General features: G+C 42.8%; 2 protein-coding genes across 21 annotated transcripts in view; one reads left to right on the top strand and one right to left on the bottom strand.

The window, feature by feature from the left end:
- VPS13B (vacuolar protein sorting 13 homolog B) overlaps positions 1–18,659 on the bottom strand; it is a 943,390-nt gene that overhangs the window by 415,363 nt on the left and 509,368 nt on the right. For all 20 annotated transcript variants that reach the window (XR_010598024.1, XR_010598025.1, XR_006173164.2 and 17 more), the window contains one exon: positions 2,999–3,233. Coding sequence is in view for 17 of the 20 variants with exons in the window: in XM_065582180.1 (XP_065438252.1) it covers positions 2,999–3,233 (235 nt within the window). In the remaining 3 variants the exon portion in view is untranslated. Of the gene's footprint in view, positions 1–2,998; positions 3,234–18,659 lie in introns of those variants that run through there.
- On the top strand, positions 13,705–16,314 carry LOC135981050 (uncharacterized). Its single transcript, XM_065582192.1, has 2 exons — positions 13,705–14,750; positions 15,745–16,314. Exons 1-2 carry the CDS (start codon positions 14,174–14,176, stop codon positions 16,218–16,220), a joined length of 1,053 nt encoding a protein of 350 aa, XP_065438264.1. The 5' UTR covers positions 13,705–14,173; the 3' UTR covers positions 16,221–16,314.

Here is an 18,659-nt window from a genome sequence, read left to right as displayed (position 1 = left end):
ATAATTGCATATACAGATAACATCAAAGGCACCTAGAGCTACTGGAAGGCAGTCTTATTTCATTTATGTGCCTAAAAATCAATAAATAAAATGTCTAAAGTTTCCACCTTCTACACTTGCATGGTGGTTTGTATAGTCATTGGTGGCAGAAAGGCTGTGGAAGAGGCCTTGGTTTATATACCTGTTTATGATGTTTCCTCTTTGGGCCAGGGGATAAATACTCAGGGAGCAGAGGGTTGTCCTGGCGTCTTAACGAGTGCAAAGACTGATCTTTATTTTCATTTAATAGATTAGTTTAATCAAGGGCAAATCCTCAATGGTGTAGTAGACCTCTCTGGGGAACCCCAAAGAGTGGAGCCACAATTTATGCCACATCACTATTTCCATTGCTATAGCGCTAGATGTGATATCATCCATGTAGACTGTGGTTTGGAGTGGAGTGAAGTTTTGGCCATGCATCTATCCTCATCAACAAGGTCTTGGAAGTGGGCCCTGTCCTGAGGAAGTTTATTTTTAAACTCCAAAAACTTGCAGTAATTCATAGAACCAGGCTTTGCTAACAGGTTCTGATAGTTAGCGATTCTAAACTGGAGGCTAGTGGATGTAAACACTTGCCTCCCCAGAAAGTCAAGATATTTAGTGCCCTGGTTTGCAGAGGTGGTATTGGGGTGCTGTTGCCTGGATCTTTCCATGGATGAACAAAAATTCTGCCCCTTTTGCAGGGACAAAATATCGTCTCTCAGTTTATTTGGTGGTAGGGGTGCTTCATGCAGCTGTGTTGCATACCACCCTGGATGGTTCCATGATAGCCTCATTCACTGGGAGAGCTACCCAACTGGGTCCAGTGGGCTGTAGTATATCAAAGAGCATATGCTGCAACATGAACTTCCTTAAGTGGGATCTGAAGTTCAGTTGCCATCCTCTGCAGTAGTTCTTAGTATTGCTTGTGGTCATCATGCAGGGATGGCAAAGATGGGGTGACTCCTGTCGGTACTGCTGGTACCAGTGGATCTGGCTCGATGCCCTCCTCCTCCATATATTCTGGCATAGCTGGTTGCTGTTGCCTAGGGGAAGAGGGCCAATCAGACTCTTGCACAGATCCAGGGTGCTGTGCATAGGGATCCCAAAACCCAAAGAGGGCCAATATGTGGGTTCAAAGGCTGGTTGGGGAGATCCCTATGCACTGGGTACCTGCAGTTCCTGAGAGGGTAGTCTTGTCTGGTCAGAGGATGGATTCAAGGCAGTCTAAATTCAATAATTATGAACACTACTTGAAAAATTTTCTGGTCTTAGGTACATGCGTGTCCACATGTGGAATACACACAGGGACCAGCACTCAAAGATGAACCTATGATTACACACATGGCCTGGGTAAATCCAGCTCCTTTTCACAAGCTACAGTAATTCTGAATTATAGTGCCATGCTTAATACGCTCTTTTGAATGTAATTACCGAAAGTATTCCTACAGCTTACAGTTATCTCAGAGGAATCCTCTTGTCAGAGCTCTGGAAACAAAGATTTGAGTGTGAGAGCTATTTCTGTTGTATATTGACATCTGGAGGTCAATAAGCCTTCCTGACAAAGTTGCAATATTCCTAGATGACAGGATGACTGTGCTATTTTTTCTTTTAAAGAAGTAAGAAAAATACGTGAATGAGCAGATAGGAGTCAGAGTAACTACATCGTCTTGTAAGAAATTGGACATTTGCTTGGATCTTCTTTACGAAAGAATGAACAGCTCCAAAATAGCTTTCAGGAAGAGTAAGATTACATGCATATGATTTCACAGAGAAGGTAACATGTTTTAAGAATGATATGTCATCACTGGAGTCCTGTTCAAATATAGATAGTCATTTAGACTCTCCCTAATAAAAGTCTATAAAAATTACTTACCTCTGCATGGAGAAAATAAAGAAGGTGACTTAAAAGCTTTGAAAATATTTTTTTATTAGTCTGTTTAAGGGGGAGTTTTGGCATGGGAGAAGGCAACAGCTCCATTAGAGAATCAAAAATATCAAGATTGTGAGAACTTCTGTTTGGCATTATTCCCAGAACACAAAGCCACACACAAATAAATCCCTTACAGTAGGATTTATCCCAACCAAGGGGATTCAGCTCTCTTTCTCGGACTGCTCCTTCCTTTCTGAGTCTGAGAAAATTTAAGTATGGTCTACGTTCTACTTTCATAAATGGTTTAAAGGGCACTACCAACTTAAAAAAAATCACATTTCTGTTCAAACATATCTACCTTTTCTTGTTAGTATAACAAATAAGATTATTTTACCTGAAAGAAATTAGAGGAAACATTTATTTCTCTATTCTTGTTTACTTTGTGCATTTGACAGCACTTACAGTACCATTAAAGAGCGTTTCATTGTTTAAAAAATTCACTAAAATCTGTTTCTGCTGTTGTGCACGTGGAGGAGGAGAGACTGGGGATGTTACAGAACAAAAGAGGAGGGAAAATCAATAAAAAATATAGGAAAATGTAGTTGTAAAATCACAAAAATTGGCAGACACTCAGGAGCAAATGTAGTACTTGAAAATACTTCTTACTCCATTTTTCATAATCTGTGCTTTATAATTCTTTGGTAAGTTTCATTAGTAAGCTTTGTGTGCAAAAAAGGAGAAAAATATTATGTACAAAATTCTCCTATGAAAACCTTTTAACAAGTTCTCCATTTTCTCTGCTCACGTTAATGCAAATACACAAAAACAGCAAAACCTCTCTAAAAAAATTAATAGTTTCAAGATTATAGTAATGAATTAAATGCACATGGAAACTTCCAGAAAGTTTAAATTTTTGCTATGGTTGTATAGCATGGTTAAAGAAGGCAAATTTATCTGTGGCACTTAGCTCACATATTTTGGATATGAAATCTTTTAGTAAGAAGACTGATTTATATAAAAATGTTGGCAATATAAAACAATGATCATACAACTGAATTATACATTGAAATAACAACAGGAAAACTTTCCAAATTTCTCATACTGTACCTTCTTCAAGAATGGATCTTAGCATAACAAAGGGGATTTCTTGCAGCGGTTCCATATATTTGTGTCCAGCACTCATAATCTTTATCTGCGGCAAGCAAAGAACTAGTGTACCAGGCATACCAGCCTGTCCATGGTACCAACTTCGGACAGTTCCAGGAATGTCACCAGACACGATTGTACTTGGGGAAGGCAGGCTGTCATTTGGAAAGAACACGCAACAGGACTGCACTTCAAGCTGGAAAAACAAAAATAAATCCAAGACAGGATTCTCAGAAATAGATCTCAACATTCTCCCAACATATTTATTCATTTATAATACAGAATCAAAGACTATATCACAGAATCACAGATATCACAGTTGATTAAAAACCTGTCTAAATTCTTAAACAGAATTAAAAGAAAGGACAACAGAAAATGGCAGATGCTTACACTTTCATAAATTACATATATAGAAAATAACGCCTGAAAAGGTGCCATTTTGGTCTATAAATTTGATCAGAAGGGTGTAGCCACATAAGCTGACCATACATCTGCCTTTCCACAGCTGTTTCAGGAAACATAATGGAGTTAGAAAATGTGCCGGCAGAAAAGGTGACAAAATCCTCCTCCTTTTGCAGTTCATTAGCTTTTGTTATCACTAGCTAAGGCTCTAGAGCTGACTAGCATTTTATATGCTGTTACTTTCTAAAAAAGATTTATTTCAGTGAGAATTCTCCCCTTACTTTGTGGTTAACAGTGACTAAAGTGCATAAAAAGGTCAAGCTCAATCAGTCAATCTAACATAAATAAAAGCCTCAGCCAAATATCGACATGTTCATTAGTACCAAGATATATATCGTAATGAAAAACGTTAATAAAGTTTAGAAACTAACAGGTTTGTCTCCTTTTGTCACCTTTCAGATTAGAACAAGTACACGTGATTTCATATGAAACTTCTGTTTCCACGAGTGCACAGTTACTTAAACTGCTATGCAACAGTTTTGATAATTCTGCCATATCCTTAGAGACTTTTAGCAAGGCTAAGTAAGCCCAAACCAAGGACTGAACTCATCATGACTTCTTAATTCCGAGGTAATGTATGCTAAAGACTGTTAGTCTTACTTGGCTCTTGCAAGTAATATTCTGCACCTGGATATCAAATAACCATAACAGCCTACACACTTGAATGCTTTGTTAAGCAAATACAAACTATGATTCAATCAGTTTCTTCACAATATTTTGGATGCAAGATGTTATTTGAAGACATGATAAAGTACTTTTGTTTGCTGCTTTTGTAGCAGTGTCCAATAAATGCTTCAAGATACTATAAATTTATATAATGAAAGGAACTATATCTTACAAATGATAATGAAGACCTAGTGTACGATAACCTCCCCTGAAGGCTAACATTTCCCCACAAGAGCAATAATGATGTGTAACGGGATTGGAATCCCTCAATACCATAAATAATTTGCCAGCCTGGTGAACAGAGATAAAGTGACAAGAATTCACTGTCAAAAAATATAAGCAGAATTTCGCAAAAATAAATACATTACATGAAGTCTGTGTCTGTTTCTAGTTTTAGAGTTATTTGAGCTGTAAAATGAAGTTAATTACATCTTTGATAAGTAATTTATTGATCCAAGGTTTAGAATGTACTTTATTTATACCAGACAAGAAGCAATTGTGTATTGTTACAAATGTAACACATCTTGATTTTCAAAAACTCTGTAAAAATTAATCATTCTGTCAATTTTCAAAGATTTTTATGGTGACATATAGGAGCATTTTCTGGTCTATTAGCAATAAATTGCTGTTCAGACCACTGTGGGGGCAGTGATAAACAGATGACAAAGGCAATGCAGTTATGATCAGGGTAGCTTTTGTTTTATCAATGCATTTCTGAGTAAGCAATTTATAACAAATCACCCAATATATATCTCCATGATGATTAACATCAAATGTTGCCAGAATATACAAGGCATGTGGTAATAATAACCCACAAATTCCACAAACTCAGAGATACAATGTTCTATCAGTTTATTCACTGCAAGGGTCTACAATAGATGTTTAACAAAGTTCACTTTAGAAGTATACAAAACCAGAAAATGCTAAGATTTTTATGCATCCGAAGAAGTGGGCTGTAGTCCACGAAAGCTTATGCTCTAATAAATTTGTTAGTCTCTAAGGTGCCACAAGTCCTCCTGTTCTTCTTTTTTTGAAGATTTTTACACTTTATCTGCAAAATTGAATTGAATACAAGATTCTCAGGTCATTTTCCTCTGTTTAATTTGATTTTACCATATTAAGAACATTGAAGTGTAATCACAATTCTAGCACTCCTTATATTATCTAGAAGGAGCTATCACTCACTTAGGCCTCAATTAGACCACTCTTCATGTTCAGTAGTACCTTGAGTTAATGTGAGTTGGTGCATTGATTTCAATGGGACTGCTCATAGACTAATGGGTGGTAGAATCTGGTCCAAAATGTGTAATAATATATTTCTAGATAAATTCAAGCCAATTTAACTGAAAAAGCATGCATAAATAAATAAATGCATCATATAGGAGGTCTTAAATTAGAGGAATATACAGTTTAAGGTTTTCAAAGGAGGATACAATGGATGAACCTCTAAAAACACACATTTTCCAGTACAAATCAGGCAATTACTACCTGTTTGCACAGGAAATTATCAGTTTATATGTGGAAATGCCTGTTAGAGCATTCAACAGTGGGTTCTTAAGGAACATGTTACATTTCTCATTGGGCCAAATTTTGCCCTCACTAAATTCCAACAAGTTTCAGTGGGATTTTCACATGCATCGGAAAGCAGAATCAGTGCCTCTCCCCCCCACTCTCCCCTGCCCAATCCCACCCCGGAGATTTGGCTTACAGCAAGTTCCAGTAAAGGGAGGGAAGAATACACCCAATATTGATGCACTATATATTGGATTAAATAATAATATATGTTATAGATCATTTTATTGATATGGAAAGTACTTTAAATTATATGTAATCAAAATATTTTAAAATTAAAGTTACATCAATTGCATATATTAAAGCTACCATATAAATCTTTTTTACCTTTTTAAATAATTGTTAAATGGTATTTCTAAAATTGTGACTTTAACGTAAAATGTGACTGATCTATGTAACTGAATATAAATCTGTAGCAGTAAATCTTGCATTAATGTAAGGATCTGACAATCCAAGGGAAAGAAAATGAAGTAATCTGCCAGTAAGAAGTCCTCAAGCTGGGGGTCAGATCCTGTTCATGGAAACCATCTGGTTGGGACCCTCCAAGCCACACCAAACACAAATGATCTTTTAAAAAAATATCCTATTCATTAATGTATCGCAGCTGTACTGAGTGTTACTTCACTTTTCCATGGCAACATCCTTTCTGTTTCAAGGATCTTATTTCAGTTTTGGTAGCAACATGTTCTTTTGCCAATACTGAACACATTCATGTATCACAGAGAAAGAATTATTACAAATTCTTGAAATGGAATCACCTCCTACTTTGATTTCTATTATGTCAAGGGCTATAACATATACTAATGATAAACTAAGGACAAAAGAACTGTTTTGCCTTCTAATTAAAAAAAATTAAGTGAACCATATTGTATTTAAGTTTTTACTAACATATATACATTGAAAGGTGAGTGGATCACCAGATCTCAGCTATTTAAAAAGGAAAATATTAATTTACTAAAGTAAGTGATGGCACAAGAATTGTTAAAGCAGTTTATACTATTTTTAAAATTATATACTGCATAAAAGGGAAGGTTGTTCAGTAGAGAGAATTGTAAAATATATACTGTATTAGGGCAAAATCATCCTGGCTGTGGAGTGTCCACTAAAGGCCCAAAATGCAGCAGAGGTGCTGCCGTGTGGGAGAGTGGAGAAGATGTGCAAGGGATATCCACAGCCCCTTATGCTTCATAGTGATACAATTAAAAAGATTCACATCTTCCCTGCTCAGACTTTGATAGCCAGCCCTAGCCAATCCCACTACTTGCTATAGGTGATAGAAATTGCCCAATGGGGGAACCTTGTAAGGATACCTCTAAATAGTGTGGCCTCTGTCCCTTCTAAGTCCCAGCCCTGTAAATGTATTCCTGCTGTAAAAAGGCTGGTGTGTGTTTGTCTGTTGTGTTTTGGGGGGGCTTGGGGGGGAGAAGAGGGGGGTGCACATATATGAGATCCACCAACTGAAGAGATCCACTGGCCAGAAGTCTCATGTAGAGGGGTGGCATGAGGTCAACAATGAGGGCTGCTGTAGCCAAGCTGCACAGGTGCTTGACTCCTACTTCCAAGTTGGGTAATAGCATTTTATCTCTCTAGCTTTTCTGCTGGTGTACCACACACGCGCTGCTTATTTGTATGTTGCAAGGGAGACAGAATTTCACACTTAAAGTTTGTTAAAACATAACTGATACTATTTGACTGATTTCCTACTACTTTCTGAACAATGTGCAGTACACTGTTGACTAAATTTAAAACAATATTTTTATTTAGTCATGAAACTACAGAAATCAAAACTGATAAACTAAATTTGTAGATGAATGTTCCAAAATGGAAACATTTTATAGAAATTCTTGTGAAAACTTGAGGGACTCTCTTACTGATGTTAGCAGGAAATGAGCAGGATCATCCTATCAGTCTCACTCACTCACTGTGTGATAAATAACCAGTCAATTAATAGTCTCTCTCCCTCCCATAGCTACTGTAATTATTGCTAAGTTACATGTTACAAAATCTCTCTGTGTCCTGTGCAAGGAACAAGAATATAAGTTAACCTCATGATTAGATTTCAGAGTTTCAAACAATAAAAAATTCAGTGGAAATTATACTCTTTAGAGAAACTATTACTTCAAATAATTGCAGGAAACAGGCTTATTTTTCAAAATATTTTAAAGCACATGGCGTATCTACTGAGCATTACAAATAATCATTGTACACTTATTTGGTTGTCATTCACTGTAACATTGCTCTTTAATTCATTTGGTTTTACTACAGATGCCTCATTATTGCCACTAGAATTCAGCATTAACAACCAATTAAAAATAATTGTTTATGCCGCTTCATGATTTTAGCAACTATTAATACAAGCAACATGTGAAAAGTGAGTACCTCCCCCACAGCCTAGCTGCCAAAAAAGACTTCAAGGCTGCATATACAAGCCCACAATTAAATAATAAAAACTATTTTTAGTTAAGATTGGAAGTCTTTTTCACGAAAATAATAATAGTTTATAGCAAGTCCAATGCACAATATCTTCATGCAAGGGACTATCATGAGCAAAAAGGGCCAGGGCTAAACCAGTACCAGCCTTGGCTCCAAAATAAACTTTCCACAACTTTGGTTCAACACATTTACTTACTCAAACTTTCACTAAAAAAATAATCCTTTGATGATTTTAAGTTATCAAGTTCTGTTTTATCCAATGACCAACTGCAGACTTTTATGTTGTACAACTGAAAGAAAAGCACCTGCAAATAAATCTACTCACCTTTTATATTTCACCAGGATGTGCAACCCTAAATAATGCCAAGTCATTGTTAGAAATCTATTCTTAAATTACATATGTGGTATCTCATTGGGAGCTGGTGTAATTTTCTTTGGATGGCTTCTCAATGTGCCTCTTTCCAGCAAATTAAAGAAAATAAATATTCACCAACATTTATCCATGTATCTCACTATGTATAATGAGATAGTATGGTGATTAAAACACAGTGGAGAAACAGGGAAAATGGAAGGAAACTGGACAAATGAGCAAGTAATGTGGTTTAGGGACACAAACATGGAAAGTTTATTAAAAAGTTGGGCATGCAAATAGCTACATTTCCTAGGCAACTCTAAGGGCATGTCTACACTGCTTCTGCAGTTTGGACTACGGGGGTGTGAATAGCAGTGCACACCAAAGTGTTGCACTGTAACTCCACTCCCTGGATGTGCAGGTATGAAATACCAGGTTTTTACTCACAGTAATGTAATCCTGTTTGAAGAGAACTAAATTAATGTGAACTCGGAACCATTTAGTTTGCACCTGCAGCATCCATACAGGGAAATAACAGCACAGCACTTTGGTGCACACTGCTATTCAAACTCCTGTAGTCCAAACTGTGGGGTAGTGTAGATATGCCCTAAGTTACGCAGCACTAACAACAAAAATAATCACCTTACCTCATTCTCTGTTTTAAAATATTGCAGTTTATAACCTTCATTTCCAAAAAGACCACCTTTAAAAATTGGAATCAAAATCTTACTGAGGGAAACAGAAAGGAGCACAAACTCTGGCAAGTTAAGTGTAAAAAATACAATTAGGCAGGCCAAAAAAGAATCTGAAGATCAACTAGCAAAAAACACAAAAAATAACAGCAATTTTTTTAAAGTACATCAGCAGCACGGAGCCAGCCAAAAAATTAGTGAGCCAAGGGACAATCAAGATGCTAAAGGAGAATTCAAGGAAGACATGGTCATTGCACAGAAGCTAAATTAATTCCTCTTGCCTCTTGTTATATATGCCATCATATGCCAGCAATGCCCCTCTGCTATGTACATTGGCCAAACTGGACAGTCACTACGCAAGAGGATAAATGGACGCAAGTCAGATATCAGGAATGGCAATATACAAAAACCTGTAGGAGAACACTTCAACCTCCCTGGCCACACAATAGCAGATGTAAAGGTAGCCATCTTACAGCAAAAAAACTTCAGGACCAGACTCCAAAGAGAAACTGCTGAGCTCCAGTTCATTTGCAAATTTGACACCATCAGATCAGGATTAAACAAAGACTGTGAATGGCTATCCAACTATAGAAGCAGTTTCTCCTCCCTTGGTGTTCACACCTCAACTGCTAGCAGAGTACCTCACCCTCCCTGATTGAACTAACCTCGTTATCTCCACACTGATTTATACCTGCCTCTAGAGATTTCCATTACTTGCATCTGAAGAAGTGAGGTTCTTACCCACGAAAGCTTAAGCTCCCAATACTTCTGTTAGTCTCAAAGGTGCCACAGGACCCTCTGTAACTATGGTAGTAACCTATTGCTTAAATCAACCTCTGTACCATATGACTGGAAGATAGCTAATGTAAGAGCTATTTTTAAAAAAGACTCCAGAGGCAATCTGGGCAAATAAAGGCCAGTAAGCCTAACTTCAGTATGGGGCAAATTGGTTGAAACTGGCAAAGAATTACCAACACGTAGATGAACACGATTTGTTGGGGAAGAGCCAACACGTTTTTTGTAAATGGAAATCATAACTCACCAATCTTTACGGAAGTCAACAAATATGTGGACAAGGATGATCGAGTTGATATAGCGTACCTGAACTTTCAGAAAGCCTTTGACAAGCTCCCTCGTCAAAGGTTCTTAAGTAAAGTAGGCAGTCATGGGATAAGAGGCCCAAGTCGCTGCTCTGGAAATTTCCGAGATAGGGCATCTTTAAGGAATGCAACCGAGGCAGAAATTGACCTCATGGAATGCGTACATATTCCGGACAGAGGCAACAGGTTGCACTCTTGATAAGTGATTAATGAAACTCAAGGACTTCCTGAAGTCCTTAGTCCTGTCCAAGTAGAATGATAGTGTTCTTCTAATATCTAGCATATGCAGAATCACCTCCCTGTTGTCACAATGTGGTTTTGGGGAAAAAACAGGAAGATGGATCTGTTGATTCATATAGAAAGTGGAGGCAACTTTAGGGAGAAACTTGGAATGAGGCCTCAGAGTTACTTTGTCTTTAAAAAAGACTGCATATGGTGGATGTGCCATTTCTCCTATGCCCCTAGCTGAGCTGATGGCAATTAAAAATGCTGTCTTCATGGACAGCTGTAAGAGAGAGCAAGTTGCCTTGGGCTCAAAGGGAGGTCTAGTCAAAGCTCTGAGAATTAGGTCAAGATCCCAGGTTGGAGCGGGTGTCTCACATGCATGAAGAGTTCCAATGCCCTTAAGGAATCTCTTCATCAGCAGGTAAGCAAACACCAAGTATCCATCTACCGGATGGTGGAAAGCCATTATATCCACAAGATGTAGCTTAAGGAAGCTGAGTGAGTTTTGACCTCTTAAGGTCTAAAATGTAGTCTAAAATCAGAGGGATGGAAGACGAGGTTAGGTCTGTGTGCTTAGAATGACACAAAACTTGGAATCATTTCCATTTTTGTAGGTAAGTACGTTGAGTGGTCGACTTTTGGCTGACAACAACACGTCTTTCACCTCATGAGAGCATTCTACCTCTAAGGTTTGGAACCAAGAAGGCGCCAAGCCTGGAGGTGGAGGGTGAAGGACCAGCCCATCATTTTCAGAAAGCAGGTGGGTAATGGGCCAAAGAGGACCTGTAGGACATATTGTCATCTGTTTCAGGTAAGGGAACCAGACTTGTCTTAGCCAGGAGGGGACAATCAGAATAACTCTTGCTCGGACATTGGATGTGTCTTTCCATCAGTTCACGGAGTGCTTTACTATGGAGGTCAGTGATAGCAGTTTGGTTAGTCTGTCCCTCTTCAGGGAATAGACAGAAGTGAGCCACATCTTAAGACAACTCATGAACATCCAGACATTTGAGGCAGCGAAGGTGCATGTTGCACTATGACCTACCAGCTGCAGGCAGTTCCTGGCCAGTGTTTGAGGGCTGGCCTGGCCTGTCTCTGTGAGACTCATAGTGGTTATGAGTTTGTGTAGCGGGAAGAATGTTCTTGCTTTTACTGCATTGAGGTCGACACCGATAAAATCCATTCGCTGTATTGCGGTCAGTGTTGATTTCTGTAATTTGAGCTGTAGACCCAGCTGCGCAAATGTGGCTCATACGGCATCATGAAATGAGGTTGCCCTGAAGAGATAGTCATTTGGGTATGGGTAGACCACAATGCCCAATGTTCGCAGGTGCGCCGCTACGATGGAATAACATTGAAGAATACCCTGGGTGCGGACAAGAGGCCGAATGGGAGCACCCTCCACTGATAATGGTCCTGCCTGAAGGTAAACTGTAGAAATCTTCCGTGCAGTGGTCGTATCAAGATGTGGAAGAAGGCATCTTGTAGCTCAAGGGCCAAAAATCAATCCACTTGCTCTAGAGTTGGAATAATGGCTGCTAGCATGACCATCTTCAACTTCCAAACCCTCACATATTTGTTTAATGCACTTAGATCAAGACTTGGCCTCCAACCTCTCTTCGCCTTGGGGATCATGAAATAATGGGAATAAAACCCTTTGCCCCTGAGTTGCTGGGACTGGTTCTATGGCCCCTATGCATAGCACATGATCTGTTTCCTGCTGAAGTAGGCTTTTGTGAGAAGGGTGCCTGAAGAGGGACTGGGAAGGAGGGTGGGAATGGGGGATGGATCTGTTCGAGGTGATCTTCTCCCAACTGCTGTGAAAGAGGGCCAGGTAACTTCCAAAAGGGCACACCAGGGATGTAGATGGCAGCTAATGTTGCTAGGTATAGTTGTTCGGGCCCTTGACCAACCTGTCAAAGGTGCTTAGAAGAGGCGGTCTGTGAGGTTGTGGATTGGGGTGCTGACTACTTGTGCTTCTGAACTCTGGACCTCTTATGTTGTAGCTTGTAATAGTGCTCAGATGGTGGGTATTGAGGAGGTCGTGACCTGTACTGTGGCTGAGAGCTATATCTTCTCTTCTGTTCTGCAGAGTAGATTCCCAGGGAGCATAATCCCAGGAATCCTTCAACATGTGGAGAAAAGAGTCTGCCTTCTCCACAAAGAACTTGGGTTTTTAAAACGGGAGATCTTCCGCCGTCGTCTGAAGCTCTTTGGGCAACCTGGAAAGTGTAGCCAAGAAGCCAGCCTCATTACCACTGCTGTGGAGTGCATTCTTAAAACTACAATACCCACCTGCTGAAGTGATAAAACAGATTGACAGAGCCAGACGAGTACCCAGAAGTCACCTCCTACAAGACAGGCCCAACAAAGAAAATAACAGAACACCACTAGCTGTCACCGTCAGCCCCCAACTAAAACCTCTCCAGCGCATCATCAGAGATCTACAACCTATCCTGAAAGATGATCCTTTACTCTCACAGATCTTGGGAGACAGACCTGTCCTCGCTTACAGACAACCCCCCAACCTAAAGCAAATACTCACCAGCAACCACACATCACTGAACAAAACCACTAAGCCAGGAACCTATCCTTGTAACAAAGCCCGATGCCAACTCTGTCCACATATCTATTCAAGTGACATCATCATAGGACCTAATCACATCAGCCATACCATCAGGGGCTCGTTCACCTGCACATCTACCAATGTGATATATGCCATCATGTGCCAGCAATGCCCCTCTGCCATGTACATGGACACAAAATTGACATCAGGAATCATAATACTCAAAAACCAGTGGGAGAACACTTTAACCTGTCTGGTCATTCAATGTCAGACCTGCGGGTGGCTATCTTACAACAGAAAAACTTCAAAAACAGACTCCAACGAGAGACTGCTGAGCTGGAATTGATATGCAAACTAGACACAATCAACTCAGGATTGAATAAGGACTGGGAATGGCTGAGCCATTACAAACATTGAATCTATCTCCCCTTGTAAGTATTCTCACACTTCTTATCAAACTGTCTGTACTGGGCTATCTTGATTATCACTTCAAAAGTTTTTTTTCTCTTACATAATTGGCCTCTCAGAGTTGGTAAGACAACTCCCACCTGTTTATGCTCTCTGTATGTGTGTATATATATCTCCTCAATATTTATTCCACTCTATATGCATCCGAAAAAGTGGGCTGTAGTCCACGAAAGCTTATGCTCTAATAAATTTGTTAGTCTCTAAGGCCTGGTCTACACTAGGCGTTTATGTCGAAGTTAGCGCCGTTAAATCGAATTAACCCTGCACCCGTCCACACTGCGATGCTATTTAGTTCGACATAGAGGTCTCTTTAATTCGACTTCTGTACTCCTCCCCGACGAGGGGAGTAGCGCTAAATTCGACATGGCCATGTCGAATTAGGCTAGGTGTGGATGGAAATCGACGCTAATAGCTCCGGGAGCTATCCCACAGTGCACCACTCTGTTGACGCTCTGGACAGCAGTGCGAGCTCGGATGCTCTGACCAGCCACACAGGAAAAGCCCCGGGAAAATTTGAATTTGAATTCCTTTTCCTGTCTGGCCAGTTTGAATCTCATTTCCTGTCTGGACATCGTGGCGAGCACAGCAGCACTGGCAACGATGCAGAGCTCTCCAGCAGTGATGGCCATGCAGTCTGGGAATAGAAAGAGAGCCCCAGCATGGACTGATCGTGAAGTCTTGGATCTCATCGCTGTGTGGGGCGATGAGTCCGTGCTTTCCGAGCTGCGATCCAAAAGAAGGAATGCAAAGATCTACGAGAAGATCTCTAAAGACATGGCAGAGAGAGGATACAGCCGGGATGCAACGCAGTGCCGCGTGAAAATCAAGGAGCTGAGACAAGGCTACCAGAAGACCAAAGAGGCAAACGGATGCTCCGGATCCCATCCCCAGACATCCCGTTTCTACGAGGCACTGCATTCCATCCTCGGTGCTGCCGCCACCACTACCCCACCAGTGACCGTGGACTCTGAGGATGGGATACTGTCCACGGCCGGTTCCTCAGACATGTTAGGGGACGGGGAAGATGAGGAAGGAGATGAGGAGGGCGAGGCAGTTGGCAGATCTCACAACGCTGATTTCCCCGACAGCCAGGATCTCTTCATCACCCTTACAGAGATCCCCTACGAAGCGTCCCCAGCCATTACCCCGGACACAGAATCTGGTGAAGGATCAGCCAGTAAGTGTTGTAAACATCTAAACATTTATTTTTAACAAAACAGGAATATTAACAATTAAAAGAATGGGTTGTTCATGATTAGTGTGCCCTAGGCGCTTAACGGTTTAGTAAGGGGCAGTGCAAGTTTTGAAAAGAAATCTAGCAATGTCCGGTTTTCAGTGATTGTCCTGCACAAGCCGCTCTACTGTGTATTCCCTGCTACTGCAGCTACAGTAAAATGCGGTCTATATGTGCGGGGATAGAGCAGTAATCCTCCTGGGACATCTCGATGAAGCTCTCCTGGAGGTAACTTGAAAGCCGTTGCATGAGGTTCTTGGGGAGAGCGGCCTTATTGGGTCCTCCGAAGTACGACACGTTGCCGCGCCACGAGATTATCAGGTACTCGGGGATCATTGCTCTGCACAGCAGGGCGGCATACGGCCCTGGTCTTTGGAGGCTTTCCCGGAGCATTCTCTCTTTGTCGCTCTCGGAGATCCTCATCAGGGTGATGTCGGCCATGGTGACCTGCTTTTAATTAGGTAGGGGAATGTTAGTGTTGGGACTGCTTTCCCGTTCCTTTACAGAACTGTCACCGCTGGTTTGCAGCCACGCGGTGGAGGCGGGAGAGGGGCAGCCGAAAGGGATCATTCCCGGGGACAGCCGCGAGGGGGTGGGACAGGGGCAGAGTTCCCGCTTGCCGGATTGCTGGCAGCAGGGACTGACATTGATTTAAATGTGAAATGAGGCCAGTGGTAATATAAAAGTTTTAAACTGCCACAAGTGTACGGCTTACCATGTCTGCCTGCAACAGAAATTCCGTTGTGCTGCCTCGCTTCTCAAATGTGCTGTTCAAGACCCCAGGCACAGAATGCGAAGGCCGAGAATTCGACCTTGTGCTGAGTGCGCATGTGAAAGGTGCTGTGCATGGTCTTGTTCACAGAGAAAGACTATGTTCTTTGTTCACAACTACATTTATCTTTCAGAGGAATTCACTCCCTTTTTCCCATTTCCACAGCCCCGTCTGCGACTGTCTCACAACCTAGCCTGGAATCACACTCCCAGAGGCTAGCGCGGATTAGGCGTAGGAAGAAGAGGACACGGGAGGACATGTTCTCTGAGCTTATGGCCTCTTCCCAAGCCCAGGCAGCACAGCAGACCCAGTGGCGGGAGAACTTGACCCGAATGCACCAAGCCAACATGGATCGGGAGGAGAGGTGGCGGCAGGAAGACCAGCAGGCGACTCAAACGCTGCTTGGACTACTGAGGGAGCAAACGGACACGCTCCGGCGCCTTGTGGATGTTCTGCAGGAACGGAGGCAGGAGGACAGAGCCCCGCTGCAGTCCATCTCTAACCGCCCTCCCCCGCCACCAAGTCCCATACCCACCTCACCCAAAGTGCAAAGAAGGAGAGGCGGCAGAGTCCCTGCTAACTCTCACTCCACCCCTGCAGAGAGCTCTAGTAGCAGAAGGCTCTCATTTCCCAAAATTTGAAAAGTTCTTTCCTTCCCGCCTGACACAAGCCCACGTCCAAGTTTCACCTCCCAATGCCATGTGTAGTTGATAATAAAAAATTCGTTTCTGTTAACTACTGTTTCAATCATGTTCTTTTGGAGGAGGAGGGGAAAGGGGGTTGGAAATTGGACAGGACAGTCTCCTTTGGCAGGGTACATAGTCGGGGGCAGGCACAGCAGCAGGGCATATACACAGTGCAGTGATGCAGTGACTAGTTGCCCCGGTTAGTCTGGGAGGTTGTTTTGATGTAATGTTGGGGGGGGTGGGTTGCTCTGTGACTTTGTGGCGGGGGAGGGCAGTTACAGATCTTAAGCGCCGGTCCTTAGACAGGATCACAGAGCCACACAGCATGGGATCTGTAACCGTCCTCCCCCTGCCACAAAGTCAAATAGACCTCCCATACACACAGTCCCGATCAGGAGGGGTGACAGGCTCCGTTGAAACAAGCATCCCACCGCAGCGGAGCCTGTCAATCCTTGAGTTTAGAAGCTGCATTCGCATCACAACACTAGACCCGCCCCGCACCACAGTCTGCGTCCCAGTTTTAAAAAATTCCCGCTAAAACAGTATTAAAGAAAACGGTGTGCTTTAACAAAGTAGAACTATTTTTATTTCGACACGTGTGTTGGAGGGGGGGTGAAGGGGGTATGTAACTGGATAGGATAGTCAACATTACCTGGGTAAAGAAACGGGGGCAGGTTTAGCTTCTCAGTACACAAACTATAAAATCACAGGTTACCCTGCTCACTCAGGAACTTTGCTTTCAAAGCCTCCCGGATGCACAGCGCTTCCCGCTGGTCTCTTCTAATCGCCCGGCTGTCTGGCTGTGAGTAATCACCAGCCAGGCTATTTTCCTCAACCTCCCACCCCGCCATAAAGGTCTCCCCCTTGCTCTCACAGAGATTGTGGAGCACACAGCAAGCTGCTATAACAATGGGGATATTGGTTTCGCTGAGATCACAGCGAGTCAGTAAGCTTCTCCATCTCCCCTTGAGACGGCCAAAAGCACACTCCACCACCATTCTGCACTTGCTCAGCCGGTAGTTGAAGAGTTCTTTTTCAGTGTCCAGGGCGCCAGTATAGGGCTTCATGAGCCAGGGCATTAGCGGGTAGGCTGGGTCCCCGAGGATGACTATAGGCATCTCCACATCCCCAACAGTTATTTTGTGGTCCGGGAAGTAAATACCTTGTTGCAGCCGTCTAAACAGACCAGAGTTCCTGAAAACACGAGCGTCATGAACCTTGCCCGGCCATCCCACGTAGATGTTGGTAAAACGTCCCCTGTGGTCCACCAGTGCTTGCAGCACCATGGAAAAGTATCCCTTTCGGTTAATGTACTGGGTGGCCTGGTGGTCCGGTGCCAGGATAGGGATGTGAGTTCCATCTATGGCCCCACCGCAGTTTGGGAATCCCATCGCTGCGAAGCCATCTATGATCGCCTCCACGTTTCCCAGGGTCACTACCTTTGGCAGCAGTACATCAACGATTGCCTTCGCTACTTGCATCACAACAACCCCCACGGTAGATTTGCCCACCCCAAACTGGTTCGCGACTGACCGGTAGCTGTCTGGCGTTGCAAGCTTCCACAGGGCTATGGCCACTCGCTTCTGTACACTCAGTGCAGCTCGCAACCGGGTGTCACTGCGCTTCAGGGCAGGGGACAGCAACTCACAAAGTTCCAGGAAAGTTCCCTTCCGCATGCGAAAGTTTCGCAGCCACTGGGATTCATCCCAGACCTGCAGCACTATGCGGTCCCACCACTCAGTGCTTGTCTCCCGTGCCCAGAATCGCCGTTCCACGGCATCAACATGACCCATTGCCACTGTGATGTCCTCGGCGCTGGGTCGCCTGCTTTCTGACAGGTCTGTGCTACTCTCAGACTTCAGGACATCACCGCGGTGCCGTAGCCTCCTTGCCTGACTTTTCTGCATCTGCCTCAGGGAAACCTTTATGATAAGCTGCGAGACGTTGAGAGCGGCCACAACTGCAGCGATGGTCGCAGCGGGCTCCATGCTCGGAGTACAGTGGCGTCCGCGCTGTCAATGACTGGAAAAGCGCGCGAACTGTTTTCCCGCCGGCGCTTTCAGGGAGGGAGGGCGGGAGTGATGGACGGATGACGACAGTTTCCCAAAAGCACCCTCGACTCATTTTGTTACCCAGAAGGCATTGCCGGCTACACCCAGAATTCCAATGGGCAGAGGGGACTGCGGGAACTGTGGGATAGCTGACCACAGTGCACCGCTTCGAATGTCGACGCTATCACCGTTAGTGTGGACGCACAAAGTCGAATTACTGTCCTTAGTGTGGACACACACGTTCGACTTTGCAATATCGATTACAAAAATTCGATGCAAGTAAAATCGAACTACTCTCGTAGTGTAGACAAGGCCTAAGGTGCCACAAGTACTCCTGTTCTTT

The sequence above is a fragment of the Chrysemys picta genome, chromosome 2 (assembly GCF_011386835.1).
Source record: "Chrysemys picta bellii isolate R12L10 chromosome 2, ASM1138683v2, whole genome shotgun sequence".
NCBI lineage: Eukaryota > Metazoa > Chordata > Testudines > Emydidae > Chrysemys > Chrysemys picta.
The sequence above is the reverse complement of the archived record's forward strand: the minus strand, read 5'-3'. Positions and strand labels throughout refer to the sequence as shown.

Bases quoted from the DNA above. Each gene is read 5' to 3' on its own strand.
- LOC135981050 (XM_065582192.1), top strand. From the start codon at position 14,174: ATGCAGAGCTCTCCAGCAGTGATGGCCATGCAGTCTGGGAATAGAAAG. The intron at 14,751-15,744 runs GTAAGTGTTGTA...CCATTTCCACAG, and splicing joins ATCTGGTGAAGGATCAGCCA to CCCCGTCTGCGACTGTCTCA.